The sequence below is a fragment of the Pelodiscus sinensis genome, chromosome 6 (assembly GCF_052426305.1).
Source record: "Pelodiscus sinensis isolate ZL-2025 chromosome 6, ASM5242630v1, whole genome shotgun sequence".
NCBI lineage: Eukaryota > Metazoa > Chordata > Testudines > Trionychidae > Pelodiscus > Pelodiscus sinensis.
The window spans coordinates 11,917,953-11,945,715 of NC_143057.1; the positions used below are offsets into that span (position 1 = coordinate 11,917,953).

The following is a 27,763-nucleotide window of genomic DNA, read 5'->3' on the forward strand; positions in this document are numbered from 1 at the left end:
CATTCCAGTGCTTCACCACTCTCCTAGTGAAATAGTTTTTCCTAATATCCAACCTAGATCTCCCCCACTGCAACTTGAGACCATTGCTCCTTGTTCTGCCATCCATCACTACTGAGAACAGCCTCTCTCCATACTCTTTGGAACCTACCCTCAGGAAATTGAGGGCTACTATCAAATCCCCCCTCACTCTTCTCTTCTGCAGACTAAAGAAACCCAAATCCCTCAGCCTCTCCTCATAGGTCTTGTGCCCTCTCACCCATCTCTACACTGCATCTGCCATCTCCACTGCACATGCACGTTAGAGTGAAGTTCATCCATGTACCGAGAGCCAAAACAAGTCCCAAAGAGCAGTCCCAAAACCTACAAAGAGCAGTGGGACTTAAGCAATGCAAGATCTTGTGAACTCTGCATAGGGGTGAATAGACTGAAACTGGCATCTTTTTGTGCCAACTTCTTTAAAAGAGGCCACCTGCATGGATAATTCAAGGGTATTTTCCGATGTCCCCCTCTATTCTACATAAACATGTAACTTGCACTAGAAATAAAACCCACTCATTCCTACTGCTAACATGTTAACAGGTAACTACATGAAAAAATGCGACATCTGCAAGAGGGCTATTTTCTTGCCAGCTGTTATCACACCACAGATCTTCCAAGCAACATGTATTCACTTTTCTACAGGACACCTTTATGGATATGTTCCATATAAATCACACATTTTTCCTTTTGCTTCAGAAATGCGCTTTGCGTGCTTTGTGAAAAATGCTCTGCCATTTGCCAGACTAGAAAAAAGTACAGTAGCTACTGCGTATGTGGCAAACCCACTTTGGCAGTGGGGGAGGAATCCACAAATTAGGATGCCTTCCACCTGGTTTGTAGCCCTGGCGATTTCACCAGGAAAGAATCCTGGAAAACTCTGTTTTTTTTTTCAGTGCTGAAGAAATAGCAGTCACCCAAGAGCCAATGACCAGCTTCCAACAAATAGTATGTCATTCTTTCCCCCATTACAAACACACAGTAATTCCCCCACCACAGTTTTATTCTCTCACATCATCACAGGGGAATGACTGCAACAGATTTCAAGAGTCTGTTAGCCAATGGAATGCCAGATGGTGCTGGGGAAATTTAAGCAGAGAAGACGCGCTGGCTGAGTAATGAAAAAATAGTCGGCTGTGAGATATATTATTGGACTCTGGACAAGAAAAATGTCTGCTCCATTGCAACCAAACAACAATAACAAGTTATGACCCAGGCCGTACTTGGGGAATTAGACACATTATCTTTGCATTCAGCCTTCCCACACGGGTATGAGGTAAGGCCATGCTGAGCTGGTTCACAGCCTTCTGTAACTCATCATATTATGAAATGAAAATTGGCAAGGGGGGGGGGAGGAAAAACTGACACGCTGGCTAGTCTGTTTCAGTTCATGCCATTTCTCTCATACAGAATTCTCCAGCCACTCACTCCGAGATACCTCATTTATTTTGTGTGAGTAAAGGGCATACTGCATTGTTTACATGTCACATTTTATTGATCACACAAATCCTGTGGGGGAAAGTATGAACATCTGGAACTGTGGGCTGCTGTTGTGCAGTACTTGTCTTTGAAGAGAAAAACTGTTTTCACTTACCTCTGTGGTGTCATGTCAGACCTTGACCTTTGCTAAAAACCTCTTTCTTCTAGGTTGATTGCAATGACTTTTTTTTTTTAAATCTGGGGCAGGGAAAATGTAGAGGAAAGAAGTTGAGCATTTCAAGACCATGCCAAATTTTTTTGTTAAAGTTTAACCTCCCTTCTTCTCCCCTTGTAAAAAATGTGTGTTAGGAAAACTAATATAGTCCTAATCAATTTTTCCACTGTAGGAAAATCCATTCATGCCATAGCTTTCATTAATCTTAAAGCTCAAACATTAATTCAGTGTGTATGAGCATGGCTATACACTGTACAGGTTTTATGTTTTAAAAGTGTGGTACAGCATTTTGCATTCAGAGGGAAATTCACCCCAAGTAGAAGGCCCCTGAAAAGCATGAATACTATTTGGCTATGTCTATATTGCTTTCTCTTGCACAAGAAAATATGCAAATGAAACAAAGTGGTGAATATTGCCACACCTCATTTGTATATTTAATGAGCCACCATTTTTGCGCAAGGGGCTTTTGCGCAAAAAAGAGACATCTATATGGCTCCTTTTTGCACAAAACCCCCTTCTTGCACAAGAGCCGTTCTGCTGCTTTTTTTCAGGCAGAACGGCTCTTGCACAAGAGGGGGTTTTTGAGCAAAAAGGAGCTGTGTACACAGCTCCTTTTTGTGCAAAAGCCCCTTGTGCAAAAATGGCAGCTCATTAAGTATGCAAATGAGGCACGGCAATATTCACTGCTTCACCTCATTTGCATATTTTCTTGTACAAGAGAGAGCAGTATAGACGTAGCCTGTAAGTTTAGCTTAAGTCCTCAAAACTGTCATCACAAAGCCCAGTATTCTGTCTTCTGACAGTGGCCAATGCCAGATACCCCGAAGGAGTGAAGAGAACAGGGAATCTTCAAGCAATCCCTCTCCTGTCACACATTCCCAGCCTCTGACGGAGGCTAGGGACACCATTCCTACCCACTCTGGGTAACAGCCATTGATGGACCTAACCTCAATGAATTTATCTAGTTCTTTCTTGAAGCCTGTTAATGTCCTGGTCTTCACAACCTCCTCTGGCAAGGAGTTCCACAGGCTGACCCATGTGCTGTGTGAAGAAAAACTTCCTTTTATTTGTTTTAAACCTGCTACCTATTAATTTCATTTGGTGACACCTAGTTCTTGTCTTTTGGGAGCAAGTAAATAACTTTTCTTATTCACTTTTTCCATACACGTTGTGATTTTATACACCTCTATTATACCCTCTCCCCTTGGTCACCTTTTCTAAGATGAAAAATCCCATTCTTTTTCATCTCTCTTCATATGGGACCCATTCCAAACCCCTAATCATTTTTGTTACTCTTTTCTGAACCTATTTCAATGCCAATATATCTTTTTTGAGATGAGGTAACCACATCTCTACACAGTATTCAAGTATTCTTTGGTGAATGCCATCTGGTCCCCATGACTTATTACTATTAAGTTTATCAATTTGTTCCAAAACCTCCTCTAATGACACCTCAATCTGGGACAATTCCTCTAAAAAGAATGGCTCACGTTTGGGAATTTCCCTAACATCCTCAGACATGAAGACTGAAGCAAAGAATTAATTTAGTTTCTCTGCAATGACCTCATCATCTTTAAGTGCTCCTTCAGCATCTCCATTGTCCAGGAGCCCACTGGCTGTTTAGCAGGCTTCCTGCTTCTGATGTACTTAAACATTTTTCTATCACTTTTTTTATTTTTGCCTAGCTACTCTTCAAAATTCCTTCTTGGCTTTTTTTATTATATTTTTTACACTTACTTTGACAGAGTTTATGCTCCTTTCTATTTGCCTCACTAGGATTTAACTTCCACTTTTTAAACAATGCCTGATCTCTCACTACTTCTTTACTTGGTTGTTAAGTCACAGTGGCACTCTTTTGGTTCTTACTGTGTATTTTTTTAATTTGGGGTATTAAAATTTAAGTTAGGCCTCTATTATGGTTCCTTTGAAAAGTTTCCATGCAGTTTGCAGGGATTTTACTTTTGTTAATGTACCTTTTAATTTCTGTTTAACTAACCACCTCATTTTTGTGTAGTTCCCCTTTTTGAATTTAAATGCCACAGTGTTAGGCTGCTGAGTTTTTTTTTCCCCACCACAAGGATGTTAAATTTAATTACAATATGGTCACCATTTCTAAGTGGTCCAGTTATATTTACCTTTTGGACCAGATTCTGTGCTCCAGTTACGACTAAATCAAGAATTGCCTCTCCGCTTATGGGTTCCAGAACCAGATGCACTAAGAAGCAGTCATTTAAGGTAGCAAGAAATTTTCTCTCTGCATCCCATCCTGAGGGGATGTGCACCCAGACAATATGGGGATCATTGAAATCCCCCACTACTGTTGAGTTTTTTTTTATTGTGATAGCATTTCATAGTCACTATAACTATCCCTACTGTTCTAGGGTACGTCTACACTTGCAGCCTTTCGGAATTGCAAATCAAGACCGGGATTTAAATATCCCACACTTGATTTGCATCTTCCCGGCCGGGCACCATTTTTGAAATTTACAAGCCTGGAATAACTGCCCGCGTCTACCGCCCTATTTCGAACTACCTGTTAAATCTCATTGCAGGAGGAATAACAGGTAGTTCGAAACAGGGCTTTATTTCGAACGCCCATTTCACTGCTGCGTGTAGACGCGGGCAGTTATTCCGGGCTTGTAAATTTCAAAAAATGGTGCCCGGCTGGGAAGATGCAAATTTAAATCCCGGGCTTGATTTGCAATTCCGAATGCCTACATTTGCAGCCCTATTCCGAAATAGGCTGCAAGTGTAGACATACCCATAGTCTTATTATTAGAGTATGGATTACTACCTATAGAGATCCTATGGAACATTTTGGTTCATTTAAGATTTTTACTTCATTTGATTCTACATTTTCTTTTACATATAGTGCCACTCCCCCACCAGCATGACCTGTTCTGTCCTTCTGATATATTTTGTACCTTGGTATGAATGTGTCCCATTGATTGTCCTCATTCCACCAAGTTTGTGATGCTATTATATTAATATCCTCCTTTAATATGAGGCACCCTCCTTGCTTCTCCCTCTGTTTCCAAACACACAAAGCCAGCCCAGTACCCACAGAGAGAGCTATATCTAGTAATGGCCATAGATAAGCACAATTTGTTCACAAAAACAATCTCCCCAGCAAACATCACTTGAACAAAGTGATCAAATTGCAGGTCTACTTAAGCACACATATTGGCAAGGATGTTTTTCGTCTAATGGCCAAACTCTCATCCTGGCTGTCTCCAGAGTCAATTGGCCTATGATCGTCTGAAAAATGTCACCAGTGAGATGTCACAGTGTTTGATTTTGAGAGTCTGGTCATTGTGGCCAGTGAGCTCCTTTTGCTGGAGAGCCAGGACCTCAAACAAGTGGTGCTAGAGGACCTTTGAGTGAGGGCCACAACATCATAGATTCATAGAAGATTAGAGTGGAGGTGATCTCAGGAAATCATCTAGTCCAACCTGCTGCTCAGAGTATGACCAAACCCAACTCAACCATTCCAGCCAGGGCTTTGTCAAGTTTGGCCTTAAAAGCCTCTAAAGATGGAAATTCCTGAATCATCCCAACTCTTTCCTCACAAGGGCTAAGGGAAGGAATAGGCAGAGATATTTTACAGATGCGAAAATGGAGGCACAAAGAGAAGTAACTTGCTAAAGGTCACATACCAAATCTGGGGCTGAGCTAGGAAGGGAATTCAGAACTCCAGACACCCTGCCACCTGTTTTATGCCGTAGATCTAGCAGATCACACTTTCTTTCCTGGACTCCATGGACAAAAAGTACTGCATGTGCTTAACTTTGCACATGTGAGTATTCCCACTGAAGCAATTGGATTACTCACATGTATAAAGTTAGCCATGGGTCTAAGTCTAAGATGAATCATGACCATAGCCATAAAAAGTTGTTTGCTGTGGGCATATACATTTAAGTTTGATCAGAGGGGAATTAAGAGTAAACAAACTAAGAGATGATAAAGTGTCCTGAAATCATTCAAAGCAACATGGCATCAAAATAATCCAGTGGAAAGTAACATGAGCTGGGGAATAAAGAGACTCAGTCATAGAACTCATTTTGACCTGGAAGACAGCCAAATATTTCCTCATGTCCCAGTTCCTTCCCATTTGTTTATGGCTGAATGAGGTAAGAAGCTGTGGATTTCTATTTAGACACGACAGAATCAAATATACTTCAATTGCTAAAGTTAACTGTGGCTTGATTTGATCTGGATTTCAAGAAACAAACAAGAACTGTGTGAGAATCTGGCACCCATGTGGGGCAGGAGAAAGCCGTATTCACTGGTAATTACAATGTATAACATGTATATAAGGGAGGAAGAACCCCTGTGAAAAGGCAGTGTCTTAACAACTACAGAACCCCGGGAAAAGAAAGAAGAAACCATTATGAGAAAGTCCTACGGAAATCATTAGGGACAAAATAGTCTCAGTTTCAGAGTACTGCACCTTCTGTATTCCTCATCTGTGTCCATGAAGGGGCACCCACTTAAAAGTTTCCAGTACTCAGCTATCACATTTCTTGGTTGGAGACCCATCCCTTTCTCCCTACTGTCACAGGATGTTGCAGGCTACACACTTCCCTGCCTTACACTGCAGATATGGCTACACAGCGGTTAGACATCTGCAGCTGTCCTGTGCCAGCTAACTCATGCTTGTGAGGCTCTGGCCAAGGGGACGTTTGGATGAGGTATAGATGATCCCACTTTGGCTGCAGTCTGAGTTCTGGGACCCTTGCAGGCTCCTAAAGCCCTGACTTCAGCCTGAGGCCAATACAGCAATTAAACAGCCTCACATAACCCAAGCCCCATGAGCCCGAGTCAGCTGTCATGGGTCAGTTGTGGGATTTTAATTGCAGTGTACACAGACCCTGGGACATCTCCAACAAGCCAGTGTGTCTCAACAGGATAGTGGCTGTTCTACTCTTTTAATCCAAAAGCTGCCAACAGTGGATTGCCAGCAGTTACAAGTCAGCCCATAGCGCTTTCTGAGCAAGCACATTTATTCTTAAGAGCAAAGCATTACAGAGAAAAAACACATTCCAGTCCATACAGAACCTTCATACAAGCTTACCAGAGGTCACCTCAGCTCAAACTCAAGCTGTGATAGGCATCAGTGCTTCCAAACCGAGTTCAGCTGCTTTTTTATACAGTTGGGGCCTTTCATCTCCAGGAACAGGCAATCAGTAGATACAAAACTGTGTTTTGCATAACTAGAGCTGGGGAATTTGCATTAACTTCTCACCATGGATTCCCCAGGAAATCCACTTCACAGTATTGTCCCAAAAGTCCATTCTTGATCGGTGCACATTTTTCAGTACGGTCCTTTGAACTTCCAGGTCTCACATGTCTCCCACTTAGAGAGGTTACATACCATCCAAGCCCACAGTCACAGATAAACCATTCATTGAATTCAAGAGACCCCCCAAAATGCTTAAACTTAATTCAAAAAAGTCTTCCAAGAACCTGGCAGAATTTTGCTGTATCTGTCACAGGAATCAGTAGGAGTCTGTTGAAAAGTAATATGGGTCCGTAGAAACTAAAATTATCAGCTGGTATAAATCGGTATAGCACCACTGAGTGCACTGAGGAGCTGACCGAGTTAATTGATCAGAGAAACATATCCACTTTCATATTTTAAACCATTCCATAGAAAACTCTAGCAACCATACATTTATCTATTGAAGTGCACAGGGTAGTATAACAGGGTTGCACTCACCACGCACGGGCAATCCCTGGCCAAGTGTGTGTGCCTGCACTCTCTCTCTCTCTGTTTGTGTAGGCTCTTCAGTGACTCAGCCGGTCTGTGTGCAAAATAAAAGGAATCCCTTCTGGGGTACCAGTCCAACAGGGCCTCTCTGTACCCTCTTTAATGTCTCTCTGTTTGTTCCCACTCAGGAATACAGCAGCGTCCCTAGGGCTTCCTTCCTGAAGGCAATATTTTCACCCTCTCAGGCACCTTCTGGTTGTAGCCCTTTGGCTGGGTAACTATAAACCAATTCCCCTCCCCCAGGATGCCTGAAGATCCAGGCCACTCCCCCAGTGGATGATGGGGTGTTGGGGGGACCTGGTTCTGCCCTCTACTCCCTACTGAAGTCCAGGGACCCTGAACATAGTAGCTGTCTGCTATATCCATTCCACTGCTGTTCTAATTTCCTGGGCCACTTCCCCATGGCCCTGTGCCATCTTTGCCCTTACCTCATAACTCTTGTTTGCTCTGAGCTGTCCACAGCACTGCCACTCTCCCACCTGGACAGTCACCCAGTCTTCACTCCCTGAGCACCACACAGTAACCAACCATTGCTCTAGTATGCAGCTTTTTTTTATATGGCCTTCCTGGCCCCTGATTGGCTGTGTCCCCTAAAGCCACTCTAGCCCGCTTGGAGGAAATCTCTATTATCTTTTCTTCTTGGGTGAGGTATGGCAGAACCAGAATGCCTCCAGCAGGGGGCCTGAGGCCTAGTCCACCTAGTCACAGGTAGTTTTAAAACAAGCTATACTTTTCTATTGAACCCTAGGATATGTCTACACTACAGCACTAATTCGAACAAACTTACTTCGAATTAGTTAATTCAAAAAAAGCTAATTCGAATTAGTGCATCTAGACCTAAAAACTAATTCAAATTAGTGTTTTGCTAATTCGAAATAGCATGTCCACATTGAGTGGACCCTGAACCGAAGTTAAGGCTGGCCGGAACAAGTGCAGGCAGGGCATCAGGTTAGGACTTAAGAGTGTGGAGCTGCTGCCTCAGGCTAGCCGAGGGCTGTGCTTAAAGGGACCCGACCCCCACCCCGGACAGACAGTTCTCAGGGTTCCCCGCTTGCTTGTCTAACTCGATGAGGGACAGCAAAGCAGTCCTGTCTTGGAATGCCCTGAGTGCCCACACTCGGCACATCACAGCACTCGGCCATCAGCCTGGCTGCACTTGCCACAGGCTGCCATCCGGGAGGGTCAATCGGGGGGCTGTCAGGATCCAGGAGGCCCTGCAGGAGAGCTTCCACCCCGAGGAGCCTGCAGAGCCACCCCAGTCCTCCCCATCAGGGGCTCGTGCCCCATTCCTCCCTCACCTCCTTCCACTTACCCCTATAAACATCTATAAAATCATGAGTGGTGTGGAGAGGGTGAATAAAGAAAAGTTCTTCATTAATTCCCATAATAGAAGGACTAGAGGACACCAAATGAAATGAATGGGCAGCAGGTTTAAAACTAATATGCGAAAGTTCTTCACACAGCACATAGTCAACCTGTGGAACTCCTTGCCACAGGAGGCTGTGAAGGCTAGAACTATAACAGAGTTTAAAGAGAAGTTAGATAAAGTCATGGAGGTTGGGTCCATGGAGTGCTATTAGCCAGGGGTAGGAATGGTGTCCCTGGCCTCTGTTTGTGGAAGGCTGGAGATGGATGGCACGAGACAAATGGCTTGGTCATTGTCTTCAGTCCATCCCCTCCAGCGTATCTGGTGTTGGCTGCTGTCGGCAGACAGGCTACTGGGCTAGATGGACCCTTGGTCTGACCCAGTACAGCCATTCTTATGTTCTTATGTTCTAAGCTCAGAGCTCAGGGTCGGGGGTCTCACTGGACCAGCTTGATTTTCATGAAAACCTGCTTTTGGGTTCGCATGTGGCCTTTGGTGGCCAGGCTGGCAGCTATCCTGCCCTAGATGGTCACATTCCCGTGTATAGTGCGGAGATCATGGACATTGGAGGCCTCCCCCCAAACCTTGATGAGGTCCACAATCTCCGCACTAGACCAGGCGGGCGCCCGCCTCTTGCAGCCCTGGGCAGGCTCCTGGGAGCCCCCAGTCTGGTCCTGGGAAGAGGTGGAGGGCTGGGTGGCAGTGGGTGGCTGGCTCATGCCATGCCAAGTGCAGGGTCTGCTGGCTGGGTGCTGGCAGGCTTGCAACTGGCACAAGCACTGTAGCCCCTTTAAGGGCTCCGGGGCCGGGAGGGGGGCAGAAGAGTTTCCCAGGTTTGGTCCAGAGTGGCCACCAGGGCAAGCTGGGAAGGGCTAGCCTCTAACTAGTTCGAATTAAGTGGCTACACAGCCCTTAATTCGAACTACTTAATTCGAAGTAGGTGTTAGTCCTCGTAGAATGAGGTTTACCTAGTTCGAATTAAGCGCTCCGCTAGTTCAATTTAAATTCAAACTAGCGGTTTGTATGTGTAGCCCCTATTAAGTTAATTCGAACTAACGGCTGGTACTAACTTTGTAGTGTAGACATACCGCTAGAGTGCAGGGAAAATAGGGAAAATATATTATAAAAGGGTTTCCCCTTCCTTTTCAAAGTTCCTTCCTGTCCAGATAAAAGTGTAAAACCAAAGGACATACCAGTAGATTTTACCTTGGTTAGTTTGAATCTTTTCTGAAGGCTCGTGTGAGCTTGGTCTGCAGGTCCCAAACTTTATTTGTTCACATGCCACCTTAAAATATTGTTGTGAAGTGAAAGGATGGAACACCAACCTCACGTACAACTGTTTGGGAACCCCTAGTTCAGACAATAAAGGATGAGAAGCTGTTGCTGAATTGTTGTGTATCCTTTAAACTCTGCATAGTCTGCCATTCATCCTGAGCAGCAGAGTTGTTCCAGATACTATCTCTGGGAAATAAATAATCAAGAATGGGTGTTTTTTCTGACTTTCGATCTTTACCAGAGCCACTAGTATAAGGTATCAGCTTTGAGATTAATTAGATCCCCAACAATGCCCATAGTGTTCAATACACTAGCCGCTAGTCACATGTGGCTATTTGACTGGTTATGTGTGAGTAGTTCGCTATAGCAGAACTGGTTGGACACCATCAGTCTAGGAGTACTAGGAAATGGAACACTGTGTAGTAATGCTCTTTTTACATTCACTCCTCGCTACTAATTTGTCCAGATATTGTTTCTAAAGCTTTATGGGGTTGAAGTAGTAAGAAATGAGGGGAAATCCATACAGGTCATTCACTATCACTAAATCCTGCAGAGTACTATTTTGTCTGGGTTTAGCATACACTAGAGTGGAAAGGGCTTATTTGAAAGCCTGAGGTGCTATTTGCTCATGACCTCATGCTAAGATTTAACAGTAACAATTGTCACTGTCATTCTGAGGAGTTATAAATCTATTTTTACATTATAAATACTACTACTTGCCAATTTGTCTATTATAGAGTTGGTACAAAACCAGGAAAAGGATTCCACAGAAAAATGCCAAAGGCTCCCATTTTCTGTTTCTTTGCAACATTTCTTTTAAACATTTTTCACGGAAATGGCCTTGGAACCCAAAAATAGTTCTCTAACTGAAAACTGGGGTTTAAGTAAATGAAAATTTTCAAAAAAAAATGACTGTGTGTGAAGTTTCGCTCTTTGAGGATGCTGATAATTTTTCACCAAAAATTTTGCTTTGGAGAAGGTTATTTTTGACACAAACATTTTTGGTGGGGGAAAAAGGTAGCCCAACTGTAACATAGAAGGGTTTATTATTACTAGAAAAATAACATGTACAGGGCCAGATTATAGATTCCTGCTTTTTCTATGGAACATTCTTTTTTCTGTAACAGAAAAGAAAAACAAAACTAAGGACATTTCTTGGAAATACAAAGCAATGCTAAGTCTGCAGCTGTACTAAGGCAGCCAGGCTATTCCATTGCACACAGAGAAAACAACAAATTATTTTTTCTGTTACAGCTAAGTCAGCATGTACAACTGCAGGTAGGCATTTGCACACATTTTATAGATTTTCCATTTATTGTCACATAAATACACACTAATAATAAAAACTGAGTCCACAGCACAACTGTAACCTCGAACCTCTGCTTCTTTTGAGAAGTTACATCTTAGTTACAGTGCTGGGTTTAGCACTGATTGGCCATGGTGAACTATGGTGGTGGTGCAATGTACCTATGAGAGACTGGATCAGTGGCAAATGCTGGGATACAGAACTAATTGGATAATGTTATGATGGAGGCTGAGTGTGCCACGCTGTTGCAACAAAGGTCTCTTTGTAAGCGCTTCCTGGCTCACATCTCTCTGTCCAGTATCAAACACAGTCTCCCATCTGTCCTGCTTTGACACCAAACCCCTCCATCCCAGCTTAAAGAGACCATTTCCCACATTCAAAATCATTCAAAGGGCATGAGGGGCAAAACGGCCAGTTTGCTCCAGGCCTCTTAGCTTGAGAGGGCCCCCAAATGAAGTGATGTTGTGAGCTAGCTCGTGAGTTTGCCATGACACTCAGGTTTGGAATTTCTACTTGTCTGCCTTGGAGGAGCAACAGGCCAAATCTGAGTGGCATTGCATCCTGTGTTAGTCTCTTGAAATGGTGGGAGGTATGAAACACAGTGTTGCCAACTCCCTTAGTTTCGTGATGAATCTCATGGTATTTGGTGATTTTCTGAAAGCCCCAGCTGCTGGAGTCACATGATTGTGTGAGAATCTCAACTTCCATTAAAAAACAAAACAAAGATAAGTTCTTAACTCTCACATTTGCAAAAAGAGAAAAACTTGAAAATGTGACCTACTGGCTTGGAAACCAGAAGGCAAACCGAAGAGAATATAAAATGTGTGTATATACATTTAACATCTCACAATTGTTTGGGCCTGGAGCTTAAGATTTTCAATGCCATAGTATGACAATACTACAACAAAGGGGCATAATAATATCAATCATTCTCTAGTGACCACTCACCTCATTCTGAAATACTTCCCATGTGTCTTTTCATAGATAGCAGACCACAGCTTCTGAGGTACTACAGATACATCCATTTCCTAGCGTCCCTGGCAATTGTTCTATCATTTTCTATTTTACCCTTAGCATGAAGACTGAATCTTGACTTACATGGTATATATGTAACCCAGGGGTCAGTGTGTGTTACAGGGCCTCCTTTGGGCCCAGTCCATAGAGGATATGAGTTTGTAATTGCAGCAAAGACCTCTACAGTATTCAGGTTTTAAGCTCTGGGTGCCCCTGGCTGTCAGCCAAGATGCTGACTATTGCACATTTAATATAAGCCTATTTAATATTCATGTGTGTGACATTAAGCCTATTTAATATTCATGTGTATACCACCTGTAGATTAGACCATAGGCCAATTCAGACTCAAGCAGGCAGAGGTTTCTCATCTCACCATAATTCAGAATGATATAATTTGTCTTCGCACACCTTACCTTCAACCTTTTCTCCTTGGCTACGTCTAGACTGGCATGATTTACTGCAAATGCTTTTAACTGAAAAGTTTTCCATTAAAAGCATTTGCGGAAAAGAGCGTCTAGATTGGCACGGACACTTTTCCGCAAAAGCACTTTTTGCGGAAAAACGTCTGTGCCAATCTAGATGCGCTTTTGCGCAAAAAAGCCCCGATCGCCATTTTCGCGATCGGGGCTTTTTTGTGCAAAACAAATCTGAGCTGTCTATACTGGCCCTTTTGCGCAAAAGCTTTTGCACAAAAGGACTTTTGCCGGAATGGGAGCAGCATAGTATTTCCGCAAGAAGCACTGATTTCTTCCATGAGATCATCAGTGCTCTTGCGGAAATTCAAGCGGCCAGTGTAGACAGCTAGTTTTTCCGCAAAAGCACTGCTTTTGCAGAAAAACTTGCCAGTCTAGACACAGCCCTTGTGTTTAAGAATTAAGTGCTTTGCTCATTAGGTTCTCTCTCTGAGCTTTGCATTTCCCCACTGACTTTAACGAAGCTCTCCTTATGCTTCCATACCTGGAGAAGCTGGGTTGTTTGTTAACAGGCAGGTGGTTTTTTTACACCTCCCTCTAGCCTCTCCAGCTTTTTTTCCTGGCAGCTTTTCCTGAGTTTGTATAGATCTCAATTTCCCTCAAGGTGCTCCTGGCACCTAATTAAACATGAATAAGGAAGTGGAAGTGGGCCTGTGCCTCTTTAGCTGTCTACAGGACACCGAGGCAAATGGTGTTATAGTGCTAACGGAAACATACAAGGTGCAATGCAATTTCCATCACACTTATTTTTAAGGATAGATTGCACATAATTAAATGACACCCTTTAGGGTGACACCACGTGAACCAAATGAAAACAGCATGTTTTATTAACAGGCAGGCTACATTTCCTGTAAGCTGCTGAAAGATGTGCACAGCTGCCCAATTAAACACCCCCCTTACTACCCCCAAACAACAACCTACCACCTATAGATGTCTTAAAATCACAGGCTGGCTTTTATTTGACAATTACTTTTCCTCCCTGTTCTTGGGCTTTAGTTTGGGGTGTCAGGAATGTGAAAGTGTCTAATGATTAGAACGTGAAAGATTTTTTTTTAAGGACTGCTATACTCCCTAGTACTAAAAACCAGGCAGAGCCTGTCTGCTTTCCATCTGACCTTGACAAGGGTGTTCCTCATTTCCTCCCTGTATTTTGCCTACTAATCCTTCCTGAAAACATTTTCCCACTGAATAAATTGGATCCAGTGTTTTTAACTGGCACCATCATGCTTATTTCCTTTGGTTGCCTTGTATATGCAATATTTTTCCTGCCCCCCTCCTGCCCACTGGCAGAGATCCCTCTTCCCTTTTTTTTCCCATGTCCAAATACCATGTTAACTTGGAGTGAAGCTGTCCTGTCGGCTGGGAGGGGGTTATTGTCTGATGCCCAAAAGGGCCTAACATATTTCAGAAACATTTCAGCAGCCAGACCTTACACAGTGGAGCACTTAGTAACAGACGCTAGTGCTTCAGTTTGTGAACGCAGGACTTTCCTCTCTTTCAATCTCTTTGTTTATTTTGGGGGGAAATTGAAATATAACACTTTTTTCACAGTTCTAGCTCCCCTTCACTTACACCACTGATCATTAGGGAAGAATAGTTGGCCCAGTTTGAGGGGATTTAGGCTGATGTAAAATGTGGGCAGGTCATACAGGGGTAATACCCTTCCTATTGCAAAGATTGCTGGAGGAGTTTAATCCTAAAAGTGATCAGCAAAGACTTGGTGGTCTTTGGCCTGCTCTACACTGGGGCTACGTCTAGAATGGCATGATTTTCCACAAATGCTTTTAACGGAAAAGTTTTCTGTTAAAAGCATTTGCGGAAAAGAGCATCTAGATTGGCACAGATGCTTTTCCGCAAAAGCACTTTTTGCGGAAAAGCGTCCATGCCAATTTAGACGCGCTTTTGCACAAAAAAGCCCCGATAACCATTTTCGCGATTGGGGCTTTTTTGCGCAAAACAAATCTGAGCTGTCTACACTGGCCCTTTTGCGCAAAAGGACTTTTGCCCAAACGGGAGCAGCATAGTATTTCCACAAAAAGCACTAATTTCTTACATGAGATCGTCAGTGTTCTTGCGGAAATTCAAGCGGACAGTGTAGACAGCTGGCAAGTTTTTCCGCAAAAGCAGCTGCTTTTGCAGAAAAACTTGCCAGTCTAGACACAGCCTGGGAGTTTAGGCTGAATTTAGTCACATTGGGTCAATTTTCTAAACAATGAGTCCACACCACCAAGCCCATTCCCCGTCAACTTTAAGTGCTTGGTTGTGTGGACTCAATTTCTGTCATGCACCTTTCCTTACCATCGCATGCTAAGGTCAGTGAAAGGGCCCTTGTGATCCACCAATGCCTGCAGAACCATCAAGAAGTACCCCTTGTGGTTTATGTACTCTTTGGCAAGGTGGTCGGTCTCCAAGAGAGGGATGTGCATTCTGTATATTACACCACCACACTTAGGGAATCCCATTGTGGTTAAACCCTCTACTATGTCCTGCACAGTTCCCAGTCACTACTCTCTGTTGCAGAAGAGTATTGATGGCCTTGGCTATTTCAATTATACCTGCGCCTGCTGTAGCTTTCCCCACCCAGAACTGATTCCCAACAGACCAGTAGCTGTCTGGCATTGCAAACTTGCCACTCGCTTCTCCACTATCAGAACGGGTCTCACTGTGGTATTCTTATGCTTCAGGATGGGGGAAAGCAATGCACAAACTTCCATGAAGAGGCCTTATGCATGCGGAAGTTTTATAGCCACTACTGATTGTCCCATAGCTACCAGGACACGAGTCTGTCCCACCAGTCTGTGCTTGTCTCATGGCACTAAAACCAGAGTAACCCACACACTTGGGCTATGTCTACACTGGTGGGTTCTTGCGCCAGAAATATGCAAATGAGGCTAAGTGTGGAATATCGCCGAGCCTCATTTGCATACCTAATGAGCTGCCATTTTTTGCAGAAGAGGCTCTTGCGCCAGAAGGAGCATCTACACTGTCCCTTCTTGCGCAAGAAAAACCCTCTTGTGCATTGCTATTATTCCTGAAAATAATCAGTGTAGCGGCATTGCACAAAAGGATTTTTCTTGCACAAGAAGGGGCAGTGTAGATGCTCCTTCTGGCACAAGAGCTTCTTCTGCAAAAAATGGCGACGCATTAGGTATGCAAATGAGGCTCGGCGATATTCCACACTTAGCCTCATTCGCATATTTCTGGCGCAAGAACCCGCCAGTGTAGACATAGCCCTAGTGTGGTTCACTGACTAATGCAGTGGCACCTAGACCATAGCAACAGTTAAGATCAAGAGACCTCTACAGCATAGGCTAGGAGCCAGCTCACTCTTAGCTCAGAGGATAGCAGCTCCTCTACCCAGAGGTCCCACGTTCAAATATACCTGGTGGTGGTTACAAGTGGGGGCTTGTGCAGGATCTCAACTGGGTCTCTGAAGCTTAGGCTGTGCTTCCTCAACTAGGGGAAGTATGTAACCCACACACCCAGCGTGAGTCACTGACCAATGCAGTGGTACCTAGACCACAGCAACAGTTAAAACCGAGACCTCTACAGCATGGGCTGGGAGGCAGCTGGCTTTTAGCTCAGAGGGTAGAGGCTCCTACATTCAGCTCCAGAGATGCCAGGTTCATATCCACCTGGTGGTGGTTACACCAGCATACCACTGTGTCCAGAGGACTGAATGCCGGTACCATTTACCACTTGCTCAACTCAAGTGCTTCACAGAAGAGTATGTTCATAGCCTCCTAAGAGTCTTCCTCATTCTGTCCAGCAGGCCCTGGATATGCTCTGGAGATTCTCCAGCATAATGCGCACCATGGTTAATATGATTGCCCTAATACTTCACTGTTGAATGAGTTCAATGATAGTTTCCACGCTTCCTGTGCTATGGCATCTGCATGGATAACCAGGGGGAAAAAGTGGGGGAAAAAAACTGTTTGTTGTTGATTTCTAGCAGGGAGATGAGCGTAATATGAGACGTTGGTGAATGTACCCAGAACCATGCACTGCACAGTTTTGGTCCCAGCGTGCACTGGGAGCATTACCCAGAATGCAAAGGAGTAGCAGGAACTGTGGGATAGCTACCCACAGTGCATCACTCTCAAAGTCGACAGTAGCCACCCGACTGGGGATGCGCTACTTTGAACTCTGTCAAATTTTTGCGCATAGTGAGGACATGCATCTTCGACTATACAAAATCGGGTGCTGAAAAAACAACCTTAATAAATTTGATCTTGTCTCCTAGAGTAGACAAGGGCTTAAGACTGCAGCAGTTAAAGTGGCAGTGCTGCTGGGACCTTTTCCCCATAGGAATGAATACAAAAAGGGATGAGTGAAAAAGGATAAAATAAGTAACTTGCCTAATGATATTGCTTCTGATTTTGAGGAATACAAAATAAGATCTTCCAACAAGTAAGTCCTGAGGTTTTCTTTATTATTCACTTGTAACAAGTGACACCATTCAGTAGCTAGTAAGAAAATCATAACTAACAAAGGAAACGATTCTTTGAAAATAAATGAAAGAGCACAAATTTTTGGACTCACAGTTGCATTTTCCCTTCTTGGTGATCATTAAAAATTACCCTCTCCATGAGATCTTTCAGCAAAATGTCAGTCATTGTCAATGCTTGCTGCTAAAATGTCACATTAGCATCTCCTGACCTTCTTGTGTGGAAGGGATGCTGTTGAATCCCTGCTGTCAAAAGCAACTGACTGTGGGCGCTATGACACACATAAGGCATGGAGAAAGTTAGCAAGTTAGAAACAAAACACCACACAGTGCTTCAGAACTGGGATATAATATGGCATATGGAGAAAAGAAGTGCGAAAAGGCTGATGCAAATAAAGATCTGATCCTGTTTGAATGGAAAAACTCCCATGACTCCTAAGAGTACAGGTTCATACCTAGAGATATGAACCCACGGATAAGTGAGGAACAGCAAAACTCACACTGCTGGTATGGAGGCAGCAAAACTTCATTCAGTCAAAAGACCAAGCAAGACTTTTAAATGAGAGTGCAAATGAGATGAAGATGGAGAAAGAGTGTATGTTATTAGGCTTCACCTAAAAATTATGATTAATATGCCTTTGATGGTTTTTTTATGAAAATGTTTCTGCAAAAAAAGGGTCTGGCTTCTGAAGATTTTGAATTTTCATTGACAAATCAAGAACTTGGCCAAAAAGTTGTTGTTTTTTCAAGAAAAAACAAAGTTTTCTGTGAAAAAATACACTGCTTTCCAACCAACCTTAATAATTTGGAGTACAAGTAGACCTGTTTAGCGCCTTTTGTACTCAAAATGGTGAGAAACTTTTCCATAAGTCCAAGAGACTTGACTAAGGTTCTAACAAAATGTAACAGTATTCTGCAAAACTCTCTCACAACCTATAGGATTTTATAGGCAATTACATCTTTTATATAGAGATATAAAAATCTGTAGCATTCCATAGCTAGAGTTTAATTAAATAACTATGAGAGAGCAACACTAGAATGAAAAAGGCATCATGGCACTTTTGATTTTAGCACAGAAGTAATTAAAACCAAGATAATCTCAACCCCCTATCCGGAAGTGTCGCGGAATGATAGAATGGTAACTTTTCTATAGCATTTTTAAGTTAACCTGTAGAAATCTATGACAGGGAAATCTTTAAACTGACATAAGAGATTTTTCTATAGATTTTTAAAGTACTATTGATTTTAAAGTAATTTTTGCCAAATCATAAAGGGAGTAATATCTGTAGCACCTTGCTGATTTCATCCCTCTCAGATTTGCTATTGAAAACCCAGTGCTTGACTCACAGAGGCAGATGCAGGTGGAGCAACATGATCATCTTGTGACTAAGGCATTGGCTTGTGACTTGGAAGATCTGGGTTCAATTTGTGGTGGTGCCACAGACTTCCTGTGTGACCTGGGGCAAATGGCCTCACGATTGATTCCACATGAGTAAACCACTCACATGCATATGGAGACAATTGCCAGATTTAGGCTTCAGTACCCTTGTAGCCCAGCTGCCAAACTCTAAAATGGGGATAACAGCAATTCCTTTGTCTTGTATTTAGATTGCAAGCTCTTCAGGGCTAGGACTTCTCTGGCTATGGGTATGTGATGGGTTTAGGGGTATGTCTACACATCAAAGTTAATTCGAAATAACAGCTGTTATTTCAAATTAACTTTAATAGCATCTACACAGGCAAACCGCTATTTTGAAATAAATTCGAAATAGCGGAGCACTTATTTCAAATTTGGTAAACCTCATTCTGCGAGGAATAACACCAAATTCAAAATAGCTAATTCGAAATAAGCGCTGTGTGGATGCTTATTTCGAAATAGGGGGCCTCCAGGCCTTCCCAGTTTCCCCTGGTGGCCACTCTGGGCACAACTAGGAAAACTCCTCTCCTCTCCCCCAGCCCCGGAGCCCTTAAAGGGATAGACTCTGGCTACAGTGCACATGCCAGAGCCAGGCCGGCCAAAAGTCACTGCCCCTGACCCAGTGGCCACACAATGAGCCGGGCAGCCAGTGCCAGCCAGCCGTCTACCGCCCAGTCCCCCAGCTCCCGGGAACCAGCCAGGGGCCAGAGATGGCAGGCGCCCTCCTGGACTAGTGCGGAGATCATGGACCTCATTGAGGTTTGGAGGGAGGCCTCCAATGTCCATGATCTCTGCACTAGCTGGAGGAACGCTGCCGTGTACGGCCGCATAGCTGCCACCATGACCACCAAAGGCCACATGTGTACCAAGGAGCAGCTGCACATGAAAATTAAAGAGCTGTGGCAGGCGTACGCCAGGGCCACACAGGGCAGCTCCTCAACAGGGGCAGACACCTGTCCCTATTTTGATGCCCTGGACCGCATCATGGGGGGCAGGACGCTCAGTGACACCCTGGGGACCAGCGATCTGGGACTGGAGGGCCCTGAGCAGGGCGTGGAGGAGGAGCCGCCACGGAGGGTGCCATGCCAACAGGACCCCCAAGCAGTCCCAGCAGCGGAGTCACCAGGGTTATCCAGGGAGGCCACACCAGGTGAGTGTCCTCTTCCCATGGAGTGGGGGAGAGAAAGACCAGGGACCGCGTGCGTGGGCCTTGCTTAGCATGGGTCACACAGCAACCTGTGCACATGCGAGCATGTGCCGTGCCACCCCTGGGCAGGTGGCTCTAGCTGGCTGCCATACAGGGGCTTTGGCCTGATAGCCACATGCATGTGTGAAGAGACCTGACATGCTCCTCACCCTGGGGCGGGACACAGCAGGATGCCCTCCCTTCATAAGCCCCCTCTACACAGAGGCAGGGAACATCTCCCCCCCACACACTATACACAGCACAGGGGCCTGGGTGCGGTCTCAAGGCAGCTCCCACTCCCTGGGATAGTCAGACATGCTGACCATGGTTTCTGTGCAAGCACATTGGCTCTGATGGTGCAGGGCACTGTCATCCTCACCTCACAGAGCGGGGCTGGGCTTCACCCACTGTGTCCCTAGGGAGAACTGACCACTTCTCTTCTTTCTCCACAGCCACACCAGCTGCCCATGCAGGGCGCACCACCCCACCTGGGACATGCTCCCACACTCGAGGGCTCAGCAGGTCCACCCGAACACTGCAGGGGCACTGAGACCAGCAGCTGGGGGCCCTGTGAGCCCTGCACCACACCACGGAGCACTGGATGCATGACAGACAGGAGTGCCGGCAGGAGCTGCTTGCCCAGGGTCGTGTCATCTGTGCTGCCTTCTGCCGCTCCAGCGCCTGCTGCCTCCCCAGCTCCCACTCCTCCTCCGACTCCTTCTCCCCCTCCCGCCTCTCCCTGCTCAACCTCCTCACCCTCCTCCCCATCTCCCAGAGGTCTTACCATGCTGGGAGACAGTTGGCTCGGTGAGACCACCACCCCTGAGCCCTGAGGTTCCCCTTCCCCTTCTTCCCCTTGCTTCCCCCTTCCAACCCCCTCCTCCAAGTTTTCCCCCTCCCATCACCCCCCCTCTCTCCTCCTCTCTCCCTCCTCCTTTCCCCAGTCTCCCCATAGTTTCATCCCTTTCCTCCCCCCGTTTTGTTAAAGAGAGTTGATATTTTTGAAAATACGTGTATTTTATTTGACATTAGGCAGGGTGGCTAGGGATGGGTATGTGGAAGAACGTGAGGGAGGAATGAGGCACAAGCCCCCAGTGGGCAGACCAGGAAGGCTCTGAGTGCTCCTCATGGTGGACGCTCTCCCACAGGGCCTCCTGGATACTGACAGCCCCCCATGTACCTCCCGAATGGAAGCCTGCAGCAAGTGCAGACAGGCTGATAACAACGCATCCATGAGAAGCACCAGAGTGCCCAGGGGCAGCTCTGGCTCCAGGTTGCAGAGTGCTGTGATGTCCCAAGTGAGGGCGACCACAGCACTCCGAGACACAAATGCTTTGCTGTCCCTCAGCGAGGCAGGCAAGCAAGCAGGGACACCTGAGACCCGGCTGCCCGGGTAGGGGATGGGGGGAGAGGTTCCCTTTAAGCACAGGCCTCAGATAGCCTCAGGCAACAGCCACACAAAGACACTCCTTAACTGATGCCCTAACCCTGACCTGGTTCCGGCCAGCCTTAAATCTAAACCAGTGTCCACTCAGCGTGGACGCCGTATTTCGAAATAGCAAAATGCTATTTCGAAATGCATTTTGTGTGTAGATGCGTTATTTCAAAACAACTTATTTCGAATTAACTATTTTGAAATAAGATATTTCAAAATAACGCTGTAGTGTAGTCAGACCCTAGCATAATGGGGCTCCTATCACAGATACAGCCATTAGGAGTCCAGCCAGCTATGCAGGACCTATTGGTCTGAGTGAGAGACGTTGAACACTCCTGAAGTCAAAGACAGGTAAAGGTGCTCAGCACTTTCGAAAATCAGGCCTGTATATATAATTGCCCATCCAAAAAGGGGGAAGGGAGGGGATTTTCCCATAAGATCAATCAAACTCTGCACATCTCCAGCTGGCTCCATCACTCCACCACATAATGGCCAAGGATTTGGTCCAGAGATCCTACAGCACAACCACAAGGACTGTGTGTCTGCAAACCCTTCTACAGAACTGACAGCAGTAGTGGTTCCCAAAGGAAGAACCAAAAGCTAAAAAGACAAATTCAAGCGTTCAAATTAGAAAGCAGGACGAAATGACTAATGAGTTGATTTTTCATAGTCATCTAATGCTGTCTTCTATTCCCATATAAATGTTCATTCTCTCTCATGTGAGTCAGCAGAAAATGCCCCTCATTGTCATAATCAAATTAAAACATAATTTCAGTTCATGGGCCACTGTGTGTCATGTCACCAGGTCACAATAGCTGGAACAATTCTCAAACCAGGAAACTCTGTGGTTGGTGACCAGCAAGCTTTTCCATTTGGAATTATATTATCTGGACCACATCTAGGAACAAACGTGTAGCTTTTGTTCCCCAAAAGACCCAGGGCTCTGCTTTGATATTTCATAGTTTTTAAGCTAAAATTGGATCAAACCAATTGCTTATCCCAACCTCCCATGTAACACAAGGTATAGAACCTCATTGAATGTTGCCTGTGTGATTCTTTGTTCCCACCTAGAAAAAGAGCAGTGAGGGTAAAATTCACCTTGTGTAAACAGATGGCAGAAAACCCATGCAACACTTATGGGATACTCAAGAACAAACTCGAGTGGATGCCCAGTTATATCTCTTTTCAGCAAGAACTTTCTCCCTTTCCAATCTAGCGTCACCTGCTTGTTCAGGTGGCAAGCTGTAACATTCTGTGTGTTGACATTAGCATTGGTGACATTAGACTCCATATTATTTTTGAAAATGTTCTTATGATATGAATATGGCAGAATTAAGATATGCTTCATTCCAGATAAATCATGTAAGGTACCATTGGAAAGATAATTATTTACTAAACATGACTGTCCTATTTGCATGCCTGTATCACTTTTTTTATCTGAGGTAAGGATTATTGACTATGCATCTGTTGTTCAACTGAGCATTCACCACTATGTATCTGTATTTCAACTATGCTTCTTGATGGATAGCAGAACAAGGATACAGCGGGGGAGGTCTAAGTTGGATATTAGGATAAACTATTTACCTAGAAGGGTGGTGAAGCACTGGAATGGGTTACCTAGGGAGGTGGTGGAATCTCCATCCCTAGAGGGTTTTTTGGCTCGGCTTGACAAAGCCCTGGCTGGATTGATTTAGCTGGGGTTGGTCCTGCATTGGATAGGGGGCTGTACTCAATGAAAAGGGGGAAGGAAGGGGATTTTCCCATAGGATCAATCAAACTCTGGGGTCTCTTGCAGCCTTAGGATTCTATGGTTTGTAGTTATTATTTGAATCAAGCTTAGCCTGCATGTTTATATTTTCTTAATAATCTATTTTGGATTTTTTGCTGCCATTTTAACCACTTGAAATACGCCTTTTATATTTATAATCTTATTCCTCATTTATAATTACCCTTGTTTGTGTAATTTCTTGTGGGAAGGGCGATTGTGAATATCTTCCTCCACATTGAGGGAGGAGTGAATTCTTATTAATCTGTGTTTGCACTCCAAGGGAGGTGGACACCTGGGTGCTGTGACAAGTCCCTTAAGCTGAGCCTTCCCAAAGCTGATCTCCGTGTCTATATCATTTTGCAGTTGGGTGAGGCCCTACCTGTGTGTGTGCTGAAAGAAGCTTAAGAGTCTGGCTCAGCAAGACAGGAGTAAAATGTACCCAGAAAGGGCAGGCTCAGTGGTATCTTCAGTACATCAGGTGACATCCCAAGAGGGTCTAAGCTGTCACAATCAGTTATGGTCTCAGAGAAATAAATTCTGCATTATGACTTCATTTGCAAACACATATAAGGAGGAGGAGGAGCAGATGGGAGAGAATGGGCTTGTGGAATATAGGAAGTCAGGCTAGGTGGTCATAATGAGTCAGGCTATGTCTAGACTGCAGGCTTCTTTTGGAAGAAGCTTTTCCAGAAGAGATCTTCTGGAAAAACTTCTTCTGAAAGAGAGCATCTACACAGCAAAAGCACATCGAAAAAGCGATCTGCTTTTTTGAAAGATATTGTCCACATTGATTGGACACTATCTCACATTTAAGTTGTGATTACTATGGATGAATTGGCCACCAGGGCACCTATGCTTTTTCCTGGAGGCCTCTTCTTTCGAAAAAACCCCCTCTTCCCCATCCACACATGCCTTTTTCCGAAAGAGCTCTTTTGGAAAAAAGCTTCTTCCTCATAGAAAGAGGTTTACTGCTGTCGGAAAACCCCCTGCCTTTGGCCCACCGGACAGTGCTTAATTGTTACCTTTGTTTTTACTGTACACTTCAACAAGAAGCAAAAAAGAAAAGTAGCTCCCAAGGCCTTAGAAAAATGCAAACTCCTCTGAGCAGCAGAGAACTGGAACAGGGTGTATGCAGCAAGATGCTGTGTTCCAAAATGAGATCACAGTGATTTGTCCTGAAAAGGAGTCAAAGAGGGAATCTGGTGGATGAGGTGAGCCAGAGGCCAGACAGATGTGAGTCAGTGGAGGTCAGGGGGAGGATAAGGAGGCAGCGGGGGAACACAGAGCACCAAACACACTGGAAATTATATTCTTCAGTGATTTTTTTCCACATCCCACTACCCTGAAATGGAATGGATTGAATTCTATTACAATGCTGACAAGTGATTGTTAAAAAGCAATAAAGCAAGTCAATGGGAGTCTTTGGATCCAGCCCTTTGTGCTCTTTCTGCCCTTCCTGTTTAAGGCTCTTACATCCTATTTGTATGCATGTATCACTTTTTATCTGAGGTTAGGATCATTGACTATGTATCTGTATTTCAACTCTGCTTCTTTGGGTGACACCCACTGCTAACACTTCACGTACAACTTTGGAGAAGTATCGTTGCCATCCCATTATTGTTTTGTATGACTTTGCCACATCACCTTGTATTTGCCTCCTCTCTAACCTAAGCAGTCCCATCATTTTCATCTCTCTTCCCAGGGAAAACTTTCCATGTCTCATCGTTGTTGCCACCCAATATTGAACCCCCTTGATTTCAGATGGGAGGCCAGACCTGAGTACATACTACACTAGCTCAGAGCCTGGAATGGAAATATAATTCCTTCAGACCTATTTTCTATTCAGTTTTTGCTGCTCACCCTTCCTCTTCCCTTCCTCCCCCCGCCCCCGATCCTGGTATTTCTGTTTTTAATAAGATGTTTCTTCTTTCACTCTTCACCTTCTCCTTTCCATAGACCTGGGCTTCTGACATTGCAGCCAAAGAGAGAATCCCTGACTTTAACATTCACATATATTAAAACAGAACTTGGAAAAAGATTCGCAAACTAAGTGTGACAGAGTTACAGTATGTTAAAGTACTCTCATTATTTCATCATACCTCAGGAGCCAGGCATGAATGAGAAGGGTGGATGTGAAACAGCCATCTTCTTATAGCACTAACTAATGCAAGAGATTCCACCTTGAGACTAAATCCTACAAGGGCACCCCGTTACTCTGTGACTCATGAAACAAGTACAACTCATGCTTCCTCCTATGTTATAGCTCCAGAAACTGCAGAAGATTCCTACAGGAGCTGACCGCAATCCTGTCTAAAACAGCAGTAGAATCCTCAAAACTTCTTGACCTGGGAAACTTCAACAGCCTTGTTTGCAATACCACCAACAATACTCGGAATGCCCTGCTCTTGCTTTCCACCCATGATTAGTCATAGGTATATGCATTCTGGGCATACCATGGATGTGATTTGCACCCTGGATACAAGTATAGGAAACACAAGAATGAAACCCTTTATCTATTCTGGACTGGTTGCTCCACCTGCAAGTTATCAAAAAACTCCCCATTTCCAGAGATGCAACTATAGTGGTCTGCCCAAGGAATTTGTTCACCCAGACAAAATTGAAAGTATCCCTGGAGGGGTAACTCCCTCTCCCAAAGCCCATGGAAGAGAAAGCTTACTGATTAATCACAGCTGAGAACAAACTGGTATTAAAACACCAGCTTTCCTCCCATTTCTGCCACAGATCTTCACAGTTCTTTGATGACCCTTGACACAAGTGGGAAGGAGGAAAGAGCAAGCATTGGTGATAGAAAACACGGACAGAAACAGAGACACTCTGTTGCAAGGCATCCCCTCAGCGACGTCAACAGAATTACTTGCAAGCTGGAAATTAAGCATGTGCTTAAGTACTCTGCTGGCTCAAAGTCATTTACCTCAGTCTAAATCAACAGGATACTCCATTGATAAGAAGCAGTTACTCTGGATTTACACTGATGAGTATGAGTACAAAATGAGGACCAGGACCTTCAGTTTCCAGACTGAAATTCTGGCGGCTGAGCTCACATGCGTGATGCAATTTCCTGAATAGTAAAATACTTTACCAACACTTGCTTTTTATTTGCACTGATTCCCTTCTGAAGAAGGAAGACGTTTTTTCCTTGCAACAACCTGCCTTGTAACCAGACTGCCACAGTCAGAATAAATATGTCCATTATTGCTACAGCTAGCAAAACACTGCTCACTTGTTCTCATGTCCTAAACAAAACAGTTAATCATAGTCTTTCATAGAGAAGCACCATATTCCTACTCTCAGTACTCTGCTATTTATACTTCAGTTCTGCATTCACATTTTACATTTTTCAAGGGGGGGTATTCCTAATAAAAAGCTGTTTAGTTTTCCTGGGATCACATTACAATGTGATCACTGTCCCACACTTAACCAGGCAAAAAAACATAAGGGGATGGAAAGAACAGCTCATGATTTGCAAAATACTAATTGTATCCAAGAAGTGTGTTAGGTACAGATTCTATGGTCTCCACCTAAAGCTGATTGTATCAGAGATGTCCTATTTACCTGTTAATTCTTTTATATGCATTTGTCAGGCTTTTACAGTTCTGGCACCAATTTTCCTCAACTCCACATGCTGGTTGCAAATTTTCTGAAACTCTAATGACCAGGACCCGAGTTGGTTAATATTTCAGTTGCGTTAGAGTGAACTTTCCCTTCAACAGATAAGTTAGATGTTGTTGTAGTGATGACATAGTCACCAGACTTCTTCTTCCACAGTGGGACCTGATTTATAAGTAAAAAAGCCAAAAAGGTAAAGGAAATTAAGCACATCATAAATAAATTAAATTAATGAATGGGAGGTATTATTTTTTACAATGGTACCAAAATGTGTTACTTACATAATGGATAACTCCATGATTCCCTAAATAGTTCATGATTCTTTCACCTAATGTAATCAACATGGAATGAAAGGGGGACTGAAATACTAATTAATCAAACCCTGCTCTCCATTCACACTGGAGTAAAAACTCCTTTGTGTAGCATTGCTTCAAACTCAACCTGACTTTTCTTTAAAAGCAGGAGACAAAGGACAGTACCCTTACCAAAAGCAAAAGATTCAATAGAAGAAAAATATGGCTCATGATACCTCCAGCAAAACAGGCAGTGTGGCATTTAGTCTTACAGCTAAGGTTGCAAAAAAGGTTCCATTCAAATAGGGCTTGCAGCTGCATATAACTAAATTATTTATTTGTACCACAGTAGCACCTAATTGTTACCGGTAGGCACCTAATTGTGCTCAGTGTCATATAAACCCAGTTCAGATAGAGCCCCAAAGAGTTTTTCAAACTTTCTTTAGCCATTTGAATATGAGGATAATGAAAATATTGTGTGCAATTGTGTGTGAGTGAGCACATAGCATGTCAGATGGAGGCGACAGGAAGATGAAATTTAGCAGAGAACATCTATAGGTCACAAAGGTGCTGTTGAGAAAATGGAAATCTGTTTGAGTATGGCTGAGTCACAAGGATTTGTGAAATGTCCTTTACACTAATGCCCTGGATTTTGTCTGAGCTTGATTTTTATAAATAAATATTGTGTTCGCTCTG

At 44.1% G+C, this 27,763-nt stretch overlaps 1 protein-coding gene and 1 long non-coding RNA gene across 2 annotated transcripts in view; one reads left to right on the forward strand and one right to left on the reverse strand.

Moving 5' to 3' along the window:
* The window catches only part of LOC149524119 (E3 ubiquitin-protein ligase Topors-like), a 36,448-nt gene extending 28,435 nt beyond the window's left edge, over positions 1 to 8,013 (reverse strand). Inside the window, exons 1-2 of the mRNA XM_089779170.1 lie at positions 7,889 to 8,013; positions 7,410 to 7,494 (exon numbers count right to left, since the gene is read on the reverse strand). Coding sequence (XP_089635296.1) covers positions 7,410 to 7,494; positions 7,889 to 7,893 — 90 coding nt within the window. The 5' untranslated portion in view covers positions 7,894 to 8,013. The remainder of the gene's footprint in view (positions 1 to 7,409; positions 7,495 to 7,888) is intronic.
* LOC142829800 (uncharacterized) lies at positions 474 to 27,763 on the forward strand. The gene is made up of 2 exons (XR_012904597.2): positions 474 to 1,312; positions 25,411 to 27,763. It is a non-coding gene; the product is annotated as an uncharacterized LOC142829800 (long non-coding RNA).